This window comes from Erpetoichthys calabaricus, chromosome 8, assembly GCF_900747795.2.
Source record: "Erpetoichthys calabaricus chromosome 8, fErpCal1.3, whole genome shotgun sequence".
In the NCBI taxonomy this organism is placed as follows: domain Eukaryota; kingdom Metazoa; phylum Chordata; class Cladistia; order Polypteriformes; family Polypteridae; genus Erpetoichthys; species Erpetoichthys calabaricus.
Window position 1 is genome coordinate 69989434 of NC_041401.2, and position 20375 is coordinate 70009808.

General features: G+C 39.5%; 1 protein-coding gene across 2 annotated transcripts in view; it reads right to left on the minus strand.

Annotated features, from left to right (window-relative positions):
* The window catches only part of LOC114655624 (aldehyde dehydrogenase family 3 member A2-like), a 76349-nt gene extending 56779 nt beyond the window's left edge, over positions 1-19570 (minus strand). The window contains exons 1-2 of one of the 2 annotated variants that reach the window (XM_028806749.2): positions 19484-19570; positions 953-1113 (exon numbers count right to left, since the gene is read on the minus strand). In XM_028806749.2, the coding sequence (XP_028662582.2) occupies positions 953-1113; positions 19484-19568 (246 nt within the window). In that variant the 5' untranslated portion in view covers positions 19569-19570. Of the gene's footprint in view, positions 1-952; positions 1114-12596; positions 12756-19483 lie in introns of those variants that run through there. The other variant, XM_051931341.1, reaches the window with a different exon arrangement.
* Between the last annotated feature and the right edge of the window lie 805 nt (positions 19571-20375).

A 20375-nucleotide genomic window follows, 5' to 3' on the forward strand; every position in this document is an offset into this window, starting at 1 on the left:
ATTATATACTTTATGTCTACATTTTGTCATTTATAACTAAAATATGAAAAATGTATCTGTTTTAACGACGTGTTTACACAGACTATTGTAGAAATGGAACACACATGAAATGCATGTGTTCTAAATAACAATCTATTATTTCCCTATACAACTCTAGGTACCTGACTCCCAGATAATCAAGGATGGAAGTGGGAGAACTTTGTGCCCGTTCTGTGGCAGTGGGGGGATGGAACAGTAGGCTGCTTGCTGCTTGTCTTGATCGGCACATTTACAAGACAAAAGATGCTGACAGAGCGGTGCAAAGGGATTTAAGGTGGGCCGGATTAAGAGTTTTTTCGTAGGCTTTGGTAATTCTACTGTTAACTGCATCTCAAATCGATGCACTGGCATCATTGCTAAGGTGTTTGTCTTATCTTCCATTCTTGCCCTTTGTATGATATGTTTCTCTTCCAACTTCCAGTATCAATATCACCATATTCTCTTTTTTATTTAAAACACATTGATGAGATTATCAGTTTTCATCACTGATGCTCCTGCAAAACAAGTCCTATGTATCAACTTTTCTTTAAAGTCCTAGAGATCTCTACTTTGAGCCTTGGTAGCCAGCAAAATGAGCAACTGAGTGTAACCAGCATTTGTTTAGATGACCTAAAGCATGAAACGTCTACTGTCAAATCATCTAATTTGCAACACTTGAGCATAATTAAGTAGAATCACTTAACTAGTTAACTTGTGAAGTGTTATTCATACTATAAAGTATATTCTTTGCAAAGATGTCATTTTGGTCTAAAATGAAAAGCTCTAAAGTCATTTAAAATCATCTGATTTTTAGAAGATAACATGTTTTGTTATCTCTTCAGTTTTACTGTTCAACTTCAGTCCTTTTAAAAAAAAAATAAACCAATAATAGCAGAGTCATTATAAATCTTTACCTGCATGTGACCATTCTCACCTTGTTAAGGTCCTTTTTCAGTGCAGCTGCAATCTCTTGTTCTTTTTCATTCAAAAATCTCTTTAGCTCCTTTAGCTGATTAGCTCTAAACTCTAAGGGTCGTGATCTACCAGATCTGAAGGCTACCCTTGCTTTCTCCACAGCTTGCTTTTCCATTGTTGCTATAAGAGCAAAAAATAAATATAAATGTTTATTGCATGTGGTCTGTAAACCACATTTACAAACTGTTGTAACATAGATTTCCTTTTTTAATTTAAAATAAAAATATTTATACAGGACCACTGAGATGTCGCTGACCTTTCATAAAAAGTGCTTTTAAAGGTTAGTCAAGTAAAGTAGCCAAATTTTTTTTTTCTTATTCTGCATGGCATTTATAACCTGGGTCTTTTGTAAAGGAAATAATTTTATCTTAAAAAAATAACTGAATAACTGATTGCTAGCATGGCAGTGTCAATTCCTTTCGGGAGATAAAATCAACTAGTTTAGGTTAACTGGTGACTCTAACCCTGTCCTGTATGATCGAGTGTGGGAAATCCTGTCAGTGTTACTTCCCTGTATGCACCTGACACATCTAGAATGGGCTCCAGCTCTCCATAATAATACACTCTAATAAGCAGTGTATGGGATTTCTGAAAGGATAGGAAGAAAAGTCACTTAACTCGATCGTAGGACAGTGGCCGCTGATTTAAACTAACACATAAAAACGAAGTTAAAACATAGATCAGCGAGACAAGCAGACTCAAGGCACCGGAGAGTGTTGGGGTGTTATTTCTTCTTGTAGGAAATCTTGGCTGTATTGAGTAAAATAGTCAAAAAATAATTAATTGATGTACTTTATTCACCTTGTCTTAAATATTATTTTTAGAACAGTTTTTTTTCAAATAAGCTTCATATTAACAATATATTTTTCTAATTGAGTTTGCAAATTGTCCAGCATATCCCAATTTTCATTTAACAATTTAATAAACTGAGCAAAAACATTGTGGCGTAGCTAAATTATTCCTACAAAATGTATGCACGATTTGCATTTTAAACAGGCAATAGGATAAACCTTGAAGAATTTGGTGAACAGTCAAAGTTGAAATGCTTCAGACTCCCAATTAATGGTGTGCTGAATGCTCAGGGCTCCACTCTATTGAATGGTGTTCTTACAGTTCTCAATGGTCCAACAATCACATCCTTTACGCTACCAGTAGGCTGATGTTTATCACTTTAAAAATAGTGATATTAGAAGGAATTTTTTCTTCTTTTCTTTTTCTTTCTTACTGAGGCGTGTTTAACTTAATACAAAATCATCAATGCACCTTTGTTAGCTTGAAATACTGCCATGGCACTATACAGTGCATCCGGAAAGTATTCACAGCGCATCACTTTTTCCACATTTTTTTATGTTACAGCCTTATTCCAAAATGGATTAAATTCATTTTATTCCTCAGAATTCTACACACAACACCCCATAATGACAACGTGAAAAAAGTTTACTTGAGGTTTTTGCAAATTTATTAAAAATAAAAAAATTGAGAAAGCACATGTACATAAGTATTCACAGCCTTTGACATGAAGCTCAAAATTGAGCTCAGGTGCATCCTGTTTCCCCTGATCATCCTTGAGATGTTTCTGCAGCTTAATTGGAGTCCACCTGTGGTAAATTCAGTTGATTGGACCTGATTTGGAAAGGCACACACCTGTCTATATAAGGTCCCACAGTTGACAGTTCATGTCAGAGCACAAACCAAGCATGAAGTCAAAGGTATTGTCTGTAGACCTCCGAGACAGGATTGTCTTGAGGCATAAATCTGGGGAAGGTTACAGAAGAATTTCTGCTGCTTTGAAGGTCCTAATGAGCACAGTGGCCTCCATCATCCGTAAGTGGAAGAAGTTTGAAACCACCAGGAATCTTCCTAGAGCTGGCTGGCCATCTAAACTGAGCGATTGGGGGAGAAGGACCTTAGTCAGGGAGGTGACCAAGAACCCGATGGTCACTCTGTCAGAGCTCCAGATGTCCTCTGTGGAGAGAGGAGAACCTTCCAGAAGGACAACCATCTCTGCAGCAATCCACCAATCAGGCCTGTATGGTAGAGTGGCCAGACGGAAGCCACTCCTTAGTAAAAGGCACATGGCAGCCCGCCTGGAGTTTACCAAAAGGCACCTGAAGGACTCTCAGACCATGAGAAAGAAAATTCTCTGGTCTGATGAGACAAAGATTGAACTCTTTGGTGTGAATGCCAGGAGTCATGTTTGGAAGAAACCAGGCACCGCTCATCACCAGGCCAATACCATCCCTACAGTGAAGCATGGTGGTGGCAGCATCATGCTGTGGGGATGTTTTTCAGTGGCAGGAACTGGGAGACTAGTCAGGATAAAGGGAAAGATGACTGCAGCAATGTACAGGGACATCCTGGAAGAAAACCTGCTCCAGAGCGCTCTTGACCTCAGACTCGGGCGACAGTTCATCTTTCAGCAGGACAACGACCCTAAGCACACAGCCAAGATATCAAAGGAGTGGCTTCAGGACAACTCTGTGAATGTCCTTGAGTGGCCCAGCCAGAGCCCAGACTTGAATCCGATTGAACATCTCTGGAGAGATCTTAAAATGGTTGTGCACCGACACTTCCCATCCAACCTGATGGAGCTTGAGAGGTGCTGCAAAGAGGAATGGGCGAAACTGGCCAAGGATAGGTGTGCCAAGCTTGTGGCATCATTTTCATAAAGACTTGAGGCTGTAATTGCTGCCAAAGGTGCATCGACAAAGTATTGAGCAAAGGCTGTGAATACTTATGTACATGTGATTGCTCAGTTTTTTTATTTTTAATAAATTTGCAAAAACCTCAAGTACACTTTTATCACGTTGTCATTATGGGGTGTTGTGTGCAGAATTCTGAGGAAAAAAAATGAATTTAATCCATTTTGGAATAAGGCCATAACATAACAAAATGTGGAAAAAGTGATGCGCTGTGATACTTTCCAGATGCACTGTATATACCACCTCCCTATTGATTCAGTGTAACACCCCAAACACTGTCACATCCTTCTTCAGTACCTGTTATTTCTGGTTCAACATTTCAAACTAGTGCTACAGACCCTTCACCTCTTTCCCCCTTTCTTGTATGTGTCTTTGCTGTCAGTCATCTCAGTTTGATTATTTGACAGGTTGTGAGATGGGTGGAAGTGTCTTGGGAAGTATTTATTTTCTTTTTTTGGCAAAGAAATGAACACTCTCTGTGATGTATCAACTGTATTTTTGTAGGCTATACTACTGAGCGCATACTACCACAGTAAATACAACGCTAAATAGAGGGTGGTATATCCCTTGCCACAGAATTCGTGCTTGGAAAAATTACCCTACACAATCATGTGGCAACCCATTACCACAGTTTAAGAAACATTGTTCTACTGCACTGGCATCTTGAAGACAAAAGTTCACTCAACTCAAGGTTGTTTCTTTCCTTTTTGATTAGCATAAATCAGCCCTCATGGTACAGAGGTAAACTAGCATTCCTTTAGTTGAGGAAGCCCTTCAGTGAAACTGGCCATCATGTCCTATAACCAGGTGAGAGGTCTTTGCATTGTTTCACAACATTATTATGTATTCTTTGTAATTGATTGTTATTCAGCTAGGGATCTTCATTATTCCAGTGTCTAACAGGTGCACTATACTGCCGCATTGTGGTGTTAAGGATCCATATTAGTGAACAAGTGATGACATGGTGGTCACCTCCTTCAATTATAAACGCAGGCCTTACAAACGCTATATGCTTGTCAGCTGTTCCAATTCTGCTACAACTAGGGGGCTCCGCCCCCTGCTCGCTTCGCTCGCCAACCCCTGGTGTTGTGAATTTACAAAGAGCGTGATGTATGAATGAGATATAGCATAGTGTGAAGGTGTAGATGACGCATATAGGAAGCAAATAAAGTTGTCCATGTCCAAAAACGGGCTCAGAGAGGTAGATGCTAACTTTGTCTATGGTTTGTCCTTGTGATTTGTTGATGGTCATGGTGAAGGCAGGTCTAATGGGGAACTGTCGCCGTTTAAGTGTAAAAGGTAATTCCAGGTCAGAAGTTGTAAGGTAATTGTAGTTTGTTTTAATAACATTGTGTGGCATGGTGTTGACGACTAAACGTGTACCATTGTATAAACCCTGTTTAGTGTTAAGGTTTCTTAATAGCATGATTATTGTTCCATTTTTAAGGCTAAGATTGTGTTGTGGTAATCCGGCTGGGTTAATAGTGTTCAAATATTCTAAGGGGAAATTAAGATGGTCATTGTCGTCATCAGAGTCAACTTTGTCAGAGCTTAGAAAGAGCTGTGCCACGCCAGGAAGTAATGAAATGACCTGGTTATTAATGTGATCAACATTAATATTTTTTGGACATAATATAGTTCGTTGTGTTAAAAGGGGTATTTGGTGTAATGAGATTGTTGTTCCAAATATCTCCGTAACTCTTTTGAAAGCAATGCCAATTGTCTGCGTATTTTAAGGTGGATTGAAGAATAGCTGAGCGCATGGCATGTGGAACAATAGCTAAGCACTGTGTAAAATCTCATCCTAATAAAAGTACCTTTCTTCCAAAGGGAATATTATTATTCATCAACGTTTGTAGAAGTTTATGAATGGTGTTGAGTAAGTGACTGGATGCCATTAGATGCAAAAGCAAATGAACTATTTTAGGATATAATGCATTTCATAAAGTTTTTACTTTCAGGTACTTCGTCAGTTAGAAGCTTCTGTAGATATGCAGGATATGAATGTAAAGGAGGCAGTCAAATGTGACCCTTTTGACAATAACGTGTAAATTCATTACTTGTATTGCCAGTTGTTTCTTCAGGGAAGTTAAATGAATGACAATGATTGCAAATGACATTCATTAATCCCAATGAATTTTCATGAATAGTGGACTCATTATTGAACGCGTTGTCAGCTAACTGGCGCAATCGTTTAGCAGGTGTCTGTCGTTGATGTCCTTCACGTGAATGTTTTGTCTGTGGCGTTTGAGAGGCGCGTCGTTGTATGTGCAGGAATTGGGACATGCTATTCTGGATCTGTAATGGATTTGCCTGTGCTGTGTGAGAAGCCCGTTGCAGTTTACGGCGTTAATTGTTTGTATTGAGCCTTGCCCGTTTTTGTATGTCGGTTAGTCGACCGACATGTATTGTTTTTTTTCATGCGGGTTCGTGTGTTTGGTCCCGTCACTCGAGCCGTATCGTTTTGTACCCGTGAGCGTGAATTCATGACTTGTTTGTTCTTCAGCGTTAGAAATATGGATAAGTAATAAGGAGGATCGTACTCTCTGTTAATATGGAGCCTTTTCTGTGGTTGAACGGTTAATAGTGCATTAGTGTAATGAGATCGACCTATGCTGCATAATTTGAATGTGTTCAGATGATGTATATTTAATACGGACGGTTCGTTCAGTAATTGGGCTTTGTGTCTCATTTCTTATTTATGTTAGTGTGGTCGTGGGTCCGAGCTGTGGCACTCCAGGAAGTAATGAAATGACCTGGTTATTAATGTGATCAACATTAATATTTTTTGGACAGAATATAGTTCGTTGTGTTAAAAGGGGTATTTGGTGTAATGAGATTGTTGTTCCAAATATCTCCGTAACTCTTTTGAAAGCAATGCCAATTGTCTGCGTATTTTAAGGTGGACTGAAGAATAGCCGAGCGCATGACATGTGAAACAATAGCTAAGCACTGTGTAAAATCTCCTCCTAATAAAAGTACCTTTCCTCCAAAGGGAATATTATTAATCATCAACGTTTGTAGAAGTTTATCAATGGTGTTGAGTAAGTGACTGGATGCCATTAGATGCAAAAACAAATGAACTATTGTAGGATGTAATGCAGTTCATAAAGTTTTTACTTTCAGGTACTTCGTCAGTTAGAAGCTTCTGTAGATATGCAGGATATGAATGTAAAGGAGGCAGTCAAATGTGACCCTTTTGACAATAACGTGTAAATTCATTACTTGTATTGCCAGTTGTTTCTTCAGGGAAGTTAAGTGAATGACAATGATTGCAAATGACATTCATTAATCCCAATGAATTTTCATGAATAGTGGACTCATTATTGAACGCGTTGTCAGCTAACTGGCGCAAGCGTTTAGCAGGTGTCTGTCGTTGATGTCCTTCACGTGTATGTTTTGTCTGTGCCGTTTGAGAGGCACGTCGTTGTATGTGCAGGATTTGGGACGTGCTATTCTGGAGCCGTAATCGATTTGCCTGTGCTGTGTGAGAAGCCCGTTGCAGTTTACGGCGGTCATTGTTTGTATTGAGCCTTGCCCGTTTTTGTATGTCGGTTAGTCGACCGACATGTATTGTTTTTTTTCATGCGGGTTCGTGTGTTTGGTCCCGTCACTCGAGCCGTATCGTTTTGTACCCGTGAGCGTGAATTCATGACTTGTTTGTTCTTCAGCGTTATAAATATGGATAAGTAATAAGGAGGATCGCACTCACTGTTCGGTTAATAGTGCATCAGTGTAATGAGATCGACCTATGCTGCATAATTTGAATGTGTTCAGATTTCGTATATTTAATACGGACAGTTCGTTTAGTAATGGTGCTTTGTGTCTCATTTCTTATTTATGTTAGTGTGGTCGTGGGTCCGAATCCTGCTTTTTGTGTATGTTTCGTGTGCTATGTCCGTAGTCTGTCCCGTTTTGTGTCCAATGGGTTTGTGTGGCGCTCGTGTCTGACTTTTTTTTTTTTTTGTGCTAGGGGGCGTTGCCTCATTTGTGTGTCGTGGGTCTCAATTCTCTTCTTTGTGTGTGTTCCGTTTCGCGTCTGACTCCTTTTTTCTGTGTGCTATGGGCGCCTCATTTCTTATTTTACGTTGCTTTGCATCCGGTTTCCGTTGCTTGGAAGGGGGGTTTTGTGGGGGCGCTTGCGCAGTACGTCTTTTCGTGTGCTATGTCCGTAGTCTGTCCCGTTTTGTGTCCAATGGGTTTGTGTGGCGCTCGCGTCTGACTTTTTTTTTTTTTTGTGCTAGGGGGCGTTGCCTCATTTGTGTGTCGTGGGTCTCAATTCTCTTCTTTGTGTGTGTTCCGTTTCGCGTCTGACTCCTTTTTTCTGTGTGCTATGGGCGCCTCATTTCTTATTTTACGTTGCTTTGCATCCGGTTTCCGTCGCTTGGAAGGGGGGTTTTGTGGGGGCGCTTGCGCAGTACGTCTTTTGCGGCTACGGCCCATGGCCGGATGTCCCTGCGTCCATCCGGTTTACCATTCTCGGTTCTTTTGCGGCTACGGCCCATGGCCGGATGTCCCTGCGTCCATCCGGTTTACCAGCCCTTTCGTGTGCTATGTCCGTAGTCTGTCCCGTTTTGTGTCCAATGGGTTTGTGTGGCGCTCGCGTCTGACTTTTTTTTTTTTTTTGTGCTAGGGGGCGTTGCCTCATTTGTGTGTCGTGGGTCTCAATTCTCTTCTTTGTGTGTGTTCCGTTTCGCGTCTAACTCCTTTTTTCTGTGTGCTATGGGCGCCTCATTTCTTATTTTACGTTGCTTTGCATCCGGTTTCCATTGCTTGGAAGGGGGGTTTTGTGGGGGCGCTTGCGCAGTACGTCTTTTGCGGCTACGGCCCATGGCCGGATGTCCCTGCGTCCATCCGGTTTACCATTCTCGGTTAGTAATATGGATGGTTCAACTCTGTGAAAAAGACATACTTCCCTTACCTGTTTGCAGCTATGTACCCCTTGCCTACTTGTACATTATGCACATCGTTTTTGTTAGTCTATGTTTGTGCACACACTGCTTCCAGTGGATTCATTGTTTTTTCCAAGTCCGTTTTGCCTTAATGATTTTTCAACTCTGTGGGGTTTTTTTTTTTATTACTCTTAATAATAAATTTTATTTATATAGCACTTTCCCGTGCTCAAGGTGCTTAAAAAGCAAAAGTGTAAGAAGTGCAAATTTAACATAAATTTAAATGGAAAATGTTGTTACTCTTCAAGCACAAGATAAATGTTAGGAAGTAATTGTTTCTATAAACCATGCAAACTATTGTTGATTCAGCCACAGTGTGTTAGAAATTTGATGCTCCAAACTCCTATCAGCAAGTCTTACTTTAACACTAGAATTACCAGAGCCTACGAAAAAACTCGTAAATCCGTCCCACCTTAAATCGCGTCTTAAAGCCGTTTGCACATCTCCGCCAGAGTCTTTTGTCATCTAAATGTGCTGATAAAAACAAGCTACTAGCAGCCAGCTATTCCATCCCCCCACTGACTTAGAATGAACTCCTAGCTCATGCCTTGCCTTGATTTGATTATTTGGGATTGAAGTGGAGTTTTACAGTGGAAATAATTCGAGCGTTATTTGGAATACACGCATTTCATGTGTGTTCCGTTTCTACAGTATAGTACTAGTCTGTGCAAACACATTTTTAAAACAGAAACGTTTTTCATATTCTAATAGTAAATGACAAAATGTAGGCATAAACTATATAACGTATGAAGCCTAAAGTCCATATATCAAAGAAACACTTTCACAAAAGGTACAAATAAGAGAACACGTGCGCTTTTCTTCAAAAGTATAACTGCACAAAAAAAAAAAAGCCGCGTTAGCATGCCACATTGACACTCTTACTATAACTGCCGCGGTGGCGTAATGGTATCAGCTCCTGACTGGGGATCAGAGGGTGGTGAGTTCGATCCCGTACAGCTCCACTTCGAGAAATGATCTGCTCTTATTCTTACAATTTTAGAATAACAACATAAATTTCATTTCAGTCTGTAACAGCCGGTGTAACTTATCATACTGGTAAAGGTTAGCTTTTTTTTTTTTTTTTTTGTTTAATTCACTTTTCATTCTCGCAGTCGATGCATACTAACGCCCCCCCCCCCCCCCCCCCCAAAAGGGTTCTGACACATGAACGCTGGCGAAGCTGCCTTCCTTCATATCTCACCGTCACTTGATTTTCTTTTTATTCAGTGTTATTGAGTGTTCCTGCCAGTCCCCACATGTTGCTGTATGCTGTTTCTTTTGTACTCCAGGATATGCAGAGGAGAGAATGATTTCACATTATTTATGCTGTTTTCACATAAAGACTGCAGTATACTCGTGACTGCACTCTTGTACCAATGCACTTTTTCCATCACCTTTTCCTGTAAGAAGCAATGTACTCACTTCTCTCTATGCTGTGGTTTCTATTACACACCTGAAAGAGACGATATATGTGAAAACTTCATCGCACTAATGCAATCTTATTTGAAAACGAACAGCGTCAGATCAGGTGTGAAAATTTTATGTGAGATAAGAAGAAGGCAGCTTCGCCAGCGTTTATGTGTCAGAACCCTTTTGGGGGGGGGGGGGGGGGGGGGGCGTTAGTATGCATAGACTGCGAGAATGAAAAGTGAATTAAACAAAAAAAAAAAAAAAAAAAGCTAACCTTTACCAGTATGATAAGTTACACCGGCTGTTACAGACTGAAATGAAATTTATGTTGTTATTCTAAAATTGTAAGAATAAGAACAGATCATTTCTCAAAGTGGAGCCGTGCGGGATCGAACTCGCCACCCTCTGGTCCCCAGTCAGGAGCTGATACCATTTCGCCACCGCGGCAGTTGTAGTAAGAGTGTCAATGTGGCATGCCAATGCGGCTTTTTTTTTTTTGTGCAGTGATACTTTTGAAGAAAAGCGCACGTGTTCTCTTATTTGTACCTTTTGTGAAAGTGTTTCTTTGATATATGGACTTCAGGCTTCATACGTTATATAGTTTATGCCTACATTTTGTCATTTACTATTAGAATATGAAAAACGTTTGTTTTAAAAATGTGTTTGCACAGACTAGTACTATACTGTAGAAACGGAACACACATGAAATGCGTGTATTCCAAATAACGCTCGAATTATTTCCACTGTAAAACTCCACTTCAATCCCAAATAATGAAATCAAGGCAAGGCATGAGCTAGGAGTTCATTCTAAGTCGGTGGGGGGATGGAATAGCTGGCTGCTAGTAGATTGTGTTTATCAGCACATTTAGATGACAAAAGACTCTGGCGGAGATGTGCAAACAGCTTTAAGACGCGATTTAAGGTGGGACGGATTTACGAGTTTTTTCGTAGGCTCTGGTAATTCTAGTGTTAACTGCATTGTTTAGTCTGCTGTCATTTTTCGATGTACAATATTTACAAAATGTGATGAGGTACAGTATACAGTTGATTTGGTGACTACTGTGTCTTTGCACAAATTCAGAAGGGACGCACATTAACAACTGGTGTCGTCTTATTCAATACAGTATACAATTAACAATAACTGAACAATCCACAAACATAAAAAAGAATCCCAGCAGCTCCTTCACTGGATCACCCCTTTCTCCTCTGAACTCCTCTCATCTCCTGATCTGATTTGATGCACTCTCCTCTTTTATATTCCGACCTTTGACTCTTTACAAAAAAAAGTTTACTTAAACTGAACATTTCCTTATATGATATATTATACAACAAATAAGTAAAACAGACAACTGTAATCTTTATATTTAACATAACCCAAAAGATTTCAATATACACATTATAGTTTATCCCATACATATCAGTGAGTGCAAATTCGAGGAAAGCTCGAGCACAGGTCGAGTATTAACACCGCCGTTAAAAATCTTACGTTTGTCGCGTACTGGCTGCAGATGTGACGGGCTTGCCAGTAAATATGCCATTCATAATCACTTGGCCCATTCAATTCGTTCAACTTTCTCTTTCACAATAATGGGCCGACGCGATTTAACAATTTTGGGTGTGGTAGTCTTTCGCAGAAACTGCGCTGCTCGAATATGCACGTTGAACTTGACCGACGCACGGATTCGAAATCCTTGTACACTTTGCTGCCTTCTCTGGGTGTGATGGTTATGATGAGGATGTCACTTTATGTTTGGTCGTGTAGTCGCAAAAACTATAAAATTAACTTGACATAAGACACATATGTGACTTGATGATGTTTACTAGTGCCGTACATGGGATTGCGTGACTGCTCCGGATTCTCTCGTTCAAATGTCTGACGCCGTCATTTAATAGCCGCAGTGCCAAAGTCTTGCTGTATGTCGGCAAACAAACCGCAGCCTGGCTTACGTACGTCTATCAATGGCAGAAACAAGTCAAATTCACGAGATAAAATAAAAGATTTCCTGACATGCGGCGTCGAGATCTTACTTGTGCTACTGTCGTAACTTCTACAGCAAATTAAAAAGCGTGTGCAGGCAACAGTCCGTATACCAAAATCAACACAAAGCGCAGTGTTTCACAACACTTTGGCTCAACATACCCGTCATTATTGGTAACGACTGACGGGCGTTCAATTCCGACTAAATGCAATTACCAGACCCACCAGCTGTTAATGTGCACGCTGCTGTTGAAACTGAACAACTTTTATCGACCAGTTTGTTACAAAACCCTATTTAGCCAAACTGTGTAACGGTGCTAGGATATTTCAGAGAATACAACTTGCCAGATAACAACAGACCGACCGCAAGACTTTTTCAACTTCAATTATTTTGTCAAGACGACTACTCGCTCCCTACACTAATATTATTTTTCATTTTAAACGACAAGTGTGGCGTGGGCCGAATCTCCACTCCACTCGAGAGACATTTCTACGCATGCGCAACAAAGCCTCTTCCTCAAAACAAACCCGCTTCACAGTGAGTCTGGGGGGTCACTGTACCTTTAAAGTGATAAGTCGTCCGACTGCCGCTGCTCACGAGTGATTACTGGCCCTTAAAGTGCTAGACACGAGTCTTCCCTGCTTGCCAAAAGAACTCGATAATCTGGCCCGTCAAGGATGGTGACGACCTCTTACTTTTCCCCTCCTCCTTTTCACACTTTCACCCCCCTCTTTATCTAAACAAATGGTTGCCTCCAAGGATAGCGTGCCGGTGAAACAGTGCCATCCAATGGTAAAGCGAGAAAAATTCAAGTCCGACAGGAGGCATGAGACGGACCAAAGTACGCAAGAGGCGACGTCTCAGTCGAGTTTACATGTTCTCCTTTTATTCGTGCGATGCTCAGATTGCCTTACTACATTCCAAAGACACTCTAAACCGTTTAAGTGGCTCTAAATTAGCTCAGTATTACCGAATGTGTAATGTGATGGACATTGGTTTCTGCCTTATACTTGAAGATGCCAGCATGGTATTACTCACCCTCAGCCAATGTTGCACAAATCGATGGGTACGGTGTCGTGAGAGGGGAACTGTATACTGCGCGTGCGCAGATCAGCTTTAAAGCACGTTTAGATAGGTTGTGCGGTTCAATAGAAGAATCCCTAAGCAAATTTTGAATTGGAACGCCCTATAGCCCTAACCCGCACAATAAAACCATGACGTAAGTGCACTAAAAGCCACGTAAAAAAACACGGAGAACATTTGAAGTGAATAAGCACTTTAATTATTTAAATAAAACAGTGTATTAAATGACCAAATAAGCTACTGTGCAAATTAAATGACATATTAATTAAATAATGACATAAACACATGTGAGCTAGGAACTAAATTACATAGTAAGAATTATGTTATAATAATTTTATAATAAATAATTAGATAATAAAATAAATTTCCTTAATGTATGTCACATGATTTTTCTGGATTTTCTGGAGACAGCGTCAGTAATAACATTGTCATAAGCAATCTCTCTCCCAACTTTGATGTTGATAATAATTATTGCCAGCACACTCCAGCTTTCCTGATCCATGGAAGATCTCAAATAGTTCTTTATTAATTTCAGCTTCAAAAAACTCCTCTCTGACTTGCAACAGTCACTGGAAGAGTACAGGCTATATGGAGAGCTACCCGAAGACTTTGAAACATCCATTATGAATTGCAGGGTATGGGCCAGGCAGGACATTGTCTGGAATTTGTGTCCTTCACCATGCTTTAGAAAGTCATCAAGTTCTGAACAAGATGAGAGACTACGGGTCCAAATTCATTAAAAGTAACACTTTTTTGTAACCAGAGAAATAAATTAAATTCAGGTACGAATTTCTGACTCTGCAGAATACAGATTAATCAAGGCATCTTCCATTAACCAAAAATTGCTTCTTATTAAGGAACAAAAGCTTGCAAGTAGCCCAAGCCCAAGGTTGCTAGCTAGCTGGTAATAACATTGTCATTTGTGCACTACTCTGCTTACAACTTAAAAAAGAAGTTAAAATGAATTGAAATGAAGTAAAATAAATAAATAAATAAGAATCCAGATTAACTCCCACAGAATGCACACATTGGCAACAATAACATTCCTTCTCAATTTCAAAGTGAACTAAAGGTCACCTATTATTGAATTTCTAAGATTGTGTTACGCATACTTGAAATTGAGCCCCCACATTATAAAGCTAAACCAACAACACAGTCAGGCCTCAAATCAGAGATTTAGCTGGAAAAAATGTCTGCAGCCACCATAACACTCCAGTACCAGAACTGCATTAAGTGATTCAACTGCTTTTCCTTTGCCTGGATTGTGTGTGACAGCACTTTTCTGTGCTGAGATAAAGTCTCAGTGACTACGTACAGACCTTTTATGAATGACCAAAAAAACAAACTGTTTATTTAAGTAAAATTCTAGAAAAAGTAGTTTTTGGCAATTAAATTACTATTTAAATAAAAATTCTATTCTTGATAAGTTTTAGTCAGGTTTTGGGACATTTCACAGTTCAGAAACTGCACTGCTTAAAGTAGTCAGTCATTGTCCAATCCGCTATGTCCTAACACAGGGTCACGGGGGTCTGCTGGAGCCGGCACAGGGTGCAAGGCAGGAACAAATCCTGGGCAGGGTTCCAGCACACCGCAAGCTTAAAGTAGTATATAACTTAACATCTCACATATCTGTTCTGGTTCTACCAGACCTGAGCACAGCGTTTGACATCATAGACCACAGTATTATAATAAGTCACCTTAGTCAATCGGTGGGCCACTCAGGCAGGGTCTTAAATTGGTTTCAGTCTTGTTTAGCAGTCTGTTATTTATGGTGATTATAGTTCAGATATCTGTGGTATTGTATATGGCTTACCACAAGGATTTATTCTGCTATGTTCTATCTATATGCTCTCATTGGCTAGATTATTTCAAAACACAAGGTGAAGTACTATAGCCATGCAGATGACAAACATCTTTACCTACTGTATCTATAGCACCTGATGACACTGACTTTAGGAATCTCTGACCCAATGTCTGTCTTTTATTTCTGAATGGATGTGTAATAATTTCTTCAAGCTAAATAAGGAAAAAACTGAAACCTTATTGTTAAACATTGTTAGTAAAAATTAAAACAATGAGGGTATTAGAAATGAAATTGATCCATTAGAATTAAAAGTCAAGGTGGAAGTAAAGAATTTAGGTGTATTCATGGACTCTGACCTAATCGTTAAACCATGTATTAACCAGATTACTAAGACTGCATTTTTCCATTTAAAGAACACTGCAAAAGTTAGACCTCTTATAACACTATATGATGCTGAGAAATGAATTCACTCTTTTGTTTTAGACAGCTAAATTACTGTAATGCATTCCCTACTTGGTCTACCTAAGAAAGACATCAATTGGTTGCAGTTAGTACAGAAAGCAGCATCATGAATCCTAGCCAAAAAAATAAAATCTGAGCACACAGCTCACCAGTTTTCGCATCGTTATATTGGTTACCCACGTCTCTTAGAATTGACTTTAAAATAATACTAATGCTATATAAACCTTTAAATAATCTTGTTCCTTCCTATGTATTTTGAAGTGCCTATCCCCCTACATTCCAAGTCGTAACCTAAGATCTTCTAATAATGGTCTGCTTATTATTATTACTCTTATGATGTGGCCTTTGGTTGTTATGCACCAAACATCTGGAATATTTTACAAATACAGATACACCAGGCTAACACTTTAGATCATTTAAACAAAAAAAAAATCCTAAAAACTAATATTTTTGTTCTATCCTTAATAAATCAGATATGCACAAAATTATGATATTCTTGAAACAACCTGCAATCTTTATTAATCTTTACTTTTCTCCATTTTCGTTTCTGGTTCTTTTGTGGAAGCATTCTGCACTGCTACCACCTGATCAAAGTTCTGTACAGCCACCTGTGATGTTCAAATATTTGAATGAAAGCGAATACCCCAACCTGCTATGAGACCCACTGCATTGAACCTCCAAGACAAAGCCTTAAAAAAAGAAAAAGGAAAAAAAAAACACAGTAAAGAGCACTTAAGAACATTATAGTGTATTAGGCAGAATGCCCAGTGGAGTCTTTTGGCCTGGAGCCCCTAAAAATTTTGATTTTTGTTTTTTTCCTCAAGCTTAACTGGAGTTTAATTTTTTCTGTCCACCCTGGCCAACGACCTTATCGTTGGACAATCAGTTGGAGAAATACTTAAAAAAAATTCTAACATGCTTAGTCCTGAACAGGGTGGCAGGATGCTGGAGACTATCCCAGCCAGTATAGGGTACAAGGCAAGAACACACACACACACACTCAGGCCAATTTAATATCGCCAATAAACCTAACCTGTCTGTCTATCTTTGGACTGTGGGAGGAAACCCATGTAGACACGAAGCGAACATGCAAACTCCACACAGGGAGGGCCAAGGATATGAACCCTGGTTTCCTTACTGCAAGACAGGAGTGGTGCCACTGTGCCATAATGATGTTGGTAATTCTATATGTAAGAACTGTTTCTCTTAATTAGATCTCTGATATGTGTATTATTTATTTTGTGCAAACTATGTATGCATTATTCTTCTTATATAATTTTAATGTTTTTCTTTGCAGGTACCTTCTTCTTTGACATCTTGTAAAGCACTTTAAGCTACATTGTTTGTATAAAAATGTGCTGAAAAAATGTACAAGAATAAAGTATATTGATTTCAATGTACTTGTATTTAATAATAACAAACTTTTTAATATAATAATTATTTTATGCTCTTAGTAGTTAAAAATGACAAGCATCTAAACAACAAACAAGTAATCACATGCACAGGAGAGGAACACTTTAAACTTTAATCCACAATGATAAAAATATAAGTACTGTATAGGACAGGGGTCTGCAACCTTCACTATCAAAAGAGCCATTTTGCCCCCTCTTCCTCCAAAGAAAAATAGTCTGGAGCCGCAAAACATAACACAGCTTATAAACTTTTAAAAGTTTTAATCTTTTTTTAGATTTTACATGTTACAACCACGGAATACAACAAACAGAAGTGCAGTGTGCATGTGTAGGCCTACTTTGAAATAAATTTAACTGAACTCTGCAGGCCTATTTGAGTCCTTCCTATACCTGTATAAAATTAAAATAAAAACTAGCCCACTTTAATATAAATAAAACATTTAGCTGTAGCTTAGCAGCTTTAAAAAAGTAAACATAAAATTCCATTTCAGTGTGCTCTCATCCTCTTCAGGTTTCCCTCTCAGCCAGCAATCAACTGAAGCACCTGAACATACAAAAAAACCTACATCAGCTCCGGGTCTGAAATAAATGTTTTTTTTTTTTTTTTTTTTTAAATATTAGCCTATTAAATGCTATTGTTCTCACCTGTTTAATGTGACTTCTGTTTCTGAAGTTCGCTGCAGATCATCTCTAGCACTTTGAGCTACTTTTTGTATGAAAATGTGCTATATAAATAAATGTTGTTGTTCTATGTCGGGGCTATACGATGTGACTTTGACCTTCACACAGGACTGCAGGCTCATGTGTGAGGTGGGAGAGATAGTTGGACTTTATGAAGTTCATGCTTGAGAAAACTTGCTCACATAAGTATGTTGAGCTAAAGATGGACAGGACTCCAAATGCATATTTTTTCATGTTCATATATGTTTCGGGAATGGCACTCCATGTATTGAAAACAAGTTTGTCGGGTTTGGGGAGGTTTTCAATATCAGTCCATTTGTGCTCTTTAGCGAGAGTAGCCTTCTGACGGGCGACTTCTTCAAGATCCGCTGTCAGGCATTTGAACTTGGACACCCATAAATCTTTATCCGCTATGCGGCCAGTTCAATTTCTAGATCGGGCTTACTTACTCCTGTGAATGCGGATGTGTTCAGCAGGGATGGGTCGATGTCCAGGGAAGGAGAGAGTGTTTTTTTTCTTTCTGAACTCACTGAATCTTTCTCTAAATGCAGCTTGCATTGCAATAATTGTACGGTGGAAATAATCACAATTTATGTGAATGTTCACTGCTTTGAACTCTCTCAGGGAGGGGAAGTGAGAGAGTGTACCTTTCTGTACATCTCTGGCAAACACTGTCATCATGCGCTCAAACACCAAAACATCCTACGCCAAAACATTTAAAGTCAGAGAATAGATGCTCTGATATTTTTATGAACGATTCTTTCATGTATTCTCCGTCTGTGAACGGCTTACCCCTCCTTACGATCTCTTGAGCTGCCACAAAACTAGCAGCTGTAGTCGATTGTGGAGAAGTGATCCACTTTTTGAAAGTATGTTTGCTCTGTTCAGCTTTCCGTTGCAGTTCCGAAATTGCTCTCTTTCGCTCATCTTCACTTGGGTATTTTTCAGTGAATGCTGAGTGCTTGTTTCGAAAATGTCTTTCAACGTTACATTTTTTGTTGTTCGATAATTTATCGCCACATATTAAGCACACCGGTAAGCCAGCGTCGTTGGCGGTGAAGGCAAATGCTTCTGTCCACGCAGAATTAAACTCTCTGTTCTCTTCTGGGATTTTTCATTTTTGGGATTTATTCATGGTTAGTGCAGGGGTCGCACACTCCAGAAGCCACCTGCAGGTAAAGGCGAGGGCTATAGACGTAGATGTGACGCATATTTTAGTTGACAAATTATAAATAAAAAATAAAAATTAGATGTTAAAGTGTATAACAGTAGTAGTAGTAAATAAACATCATATATATTACATATATTATATACAAATTAAATTAAGAAATTGCCGTTATTCATTTTCATGTTTTTTTTTTTTTTTTGTCAAGGCCAAAAGGAGCCATTACAAGGAGGCTGAAGAGCCGCATGCGGCTCCAGAGCCGCGGGTTGCCGACCCCTGGTATAGGATAATGAAAATGGTTTACAGGTGCTACCGTTTTAATACATGAAAAAGAATAACAGGGAAACTGGAATGCTGGGGGCGTGGCGTGAAGCATTTCATTTCACTTCACGTTATACATGTATAATTATCTGTGTGTGTGTGTAACGAATAAAAGTCTTGAATCTTAAATACTGTGATTTGTCGCCTTCTGCGGGAAGTATGTTCCCAGGCAGACCCAAGTGAAAATCAAAAATCTACAACTATTTCACCGCCCACTACAAACCGATTAAAAGAAAAGCTTTTTTTCCCAACATTATTTTCAAACCGATGATGAATGACATTCAAATGATTAACTTCTTATTCAACCCAGTTTTGTATACGGTTTGTTAGGTGCTGTTAGGTTTCAAAGTCATTCATGGTACATTCAGCCTCCAGTACCGTTGTTGGGCTTCCTCGACCTCATGCGGGTTTGCGAAACACCGTTGCCCAGCGGTGGTGCTGCTTGTAATATTTGTGAAGAAATACATTTTAAGAGATACGCTATATATCACTGTATATAACATTAAAAACTCAACTTACCGAAACTGCTCTCCTCCCCCTCAGTACCGGACTTTTCTTCGCACTCCAATAACAGATCCGTCCTTCCAGGCCACGCCCCCCTCATTCAGCGGCCATCCTCTGTCAGAGAGGTTTCGTTGCAAAACCAGGTGCCTCATGTATAAACGGTGCGTACGCAACATTTCCACGCTCAAATCGCGATGTATAAAACCTAAACTTGGCGTAAAGCCACGCACATTTCCACGGTAACTCATACCTTGGCGTACGCAATTTCTCCGCTCGGTTTTGCAGACTGGCGGCACCCAGCGTCAAAGCAGTGCTACTGTTCCTGTGTGGTTACTCTTTCTTAGATCTACATCCATGGTGGCGGCTTTATCAAATACACTGAAATTAACCGCATATCGTTCATAAATTTAATGCATCTGATTGTAATTAACCTGTAACAATATAATGGTCCACAGAATGGTCAAACTACTGTTCCTGTGTGCTCATCCTTTCTTTCTTAGCTCCACATTCCTGACGCGGCTTTATAAATACACTGAAATGAACTGCATATTGTTTATTAGTGTAATGCATCTGATTGTAATTAACCTGTAGCAATATAATGGGCCAGGGAATAGCCATAGTATTCCAAATACCATAACTGCTTTAGCGTTGTTACGCTCACTGCATCTTGTTCTTCTTTTTGCTGCTCCCGTTAAGGGTTGCCACTGCGGATCATCTTTTTCCATATTACTCTCACTGCACCACTCAGAGTATTTATATCACTGTATCTGAGTGTGAATCACAGCAGCAGATGACCTGAAAGAGAATTATCGGTATACAGTTTCAAGTACACACGACCTCAACCACGGCAAAAAGCGTCAAAGCCTTTCCTGTACGGACCTCGCGTTTCAGAAACAGTTTCATCCAA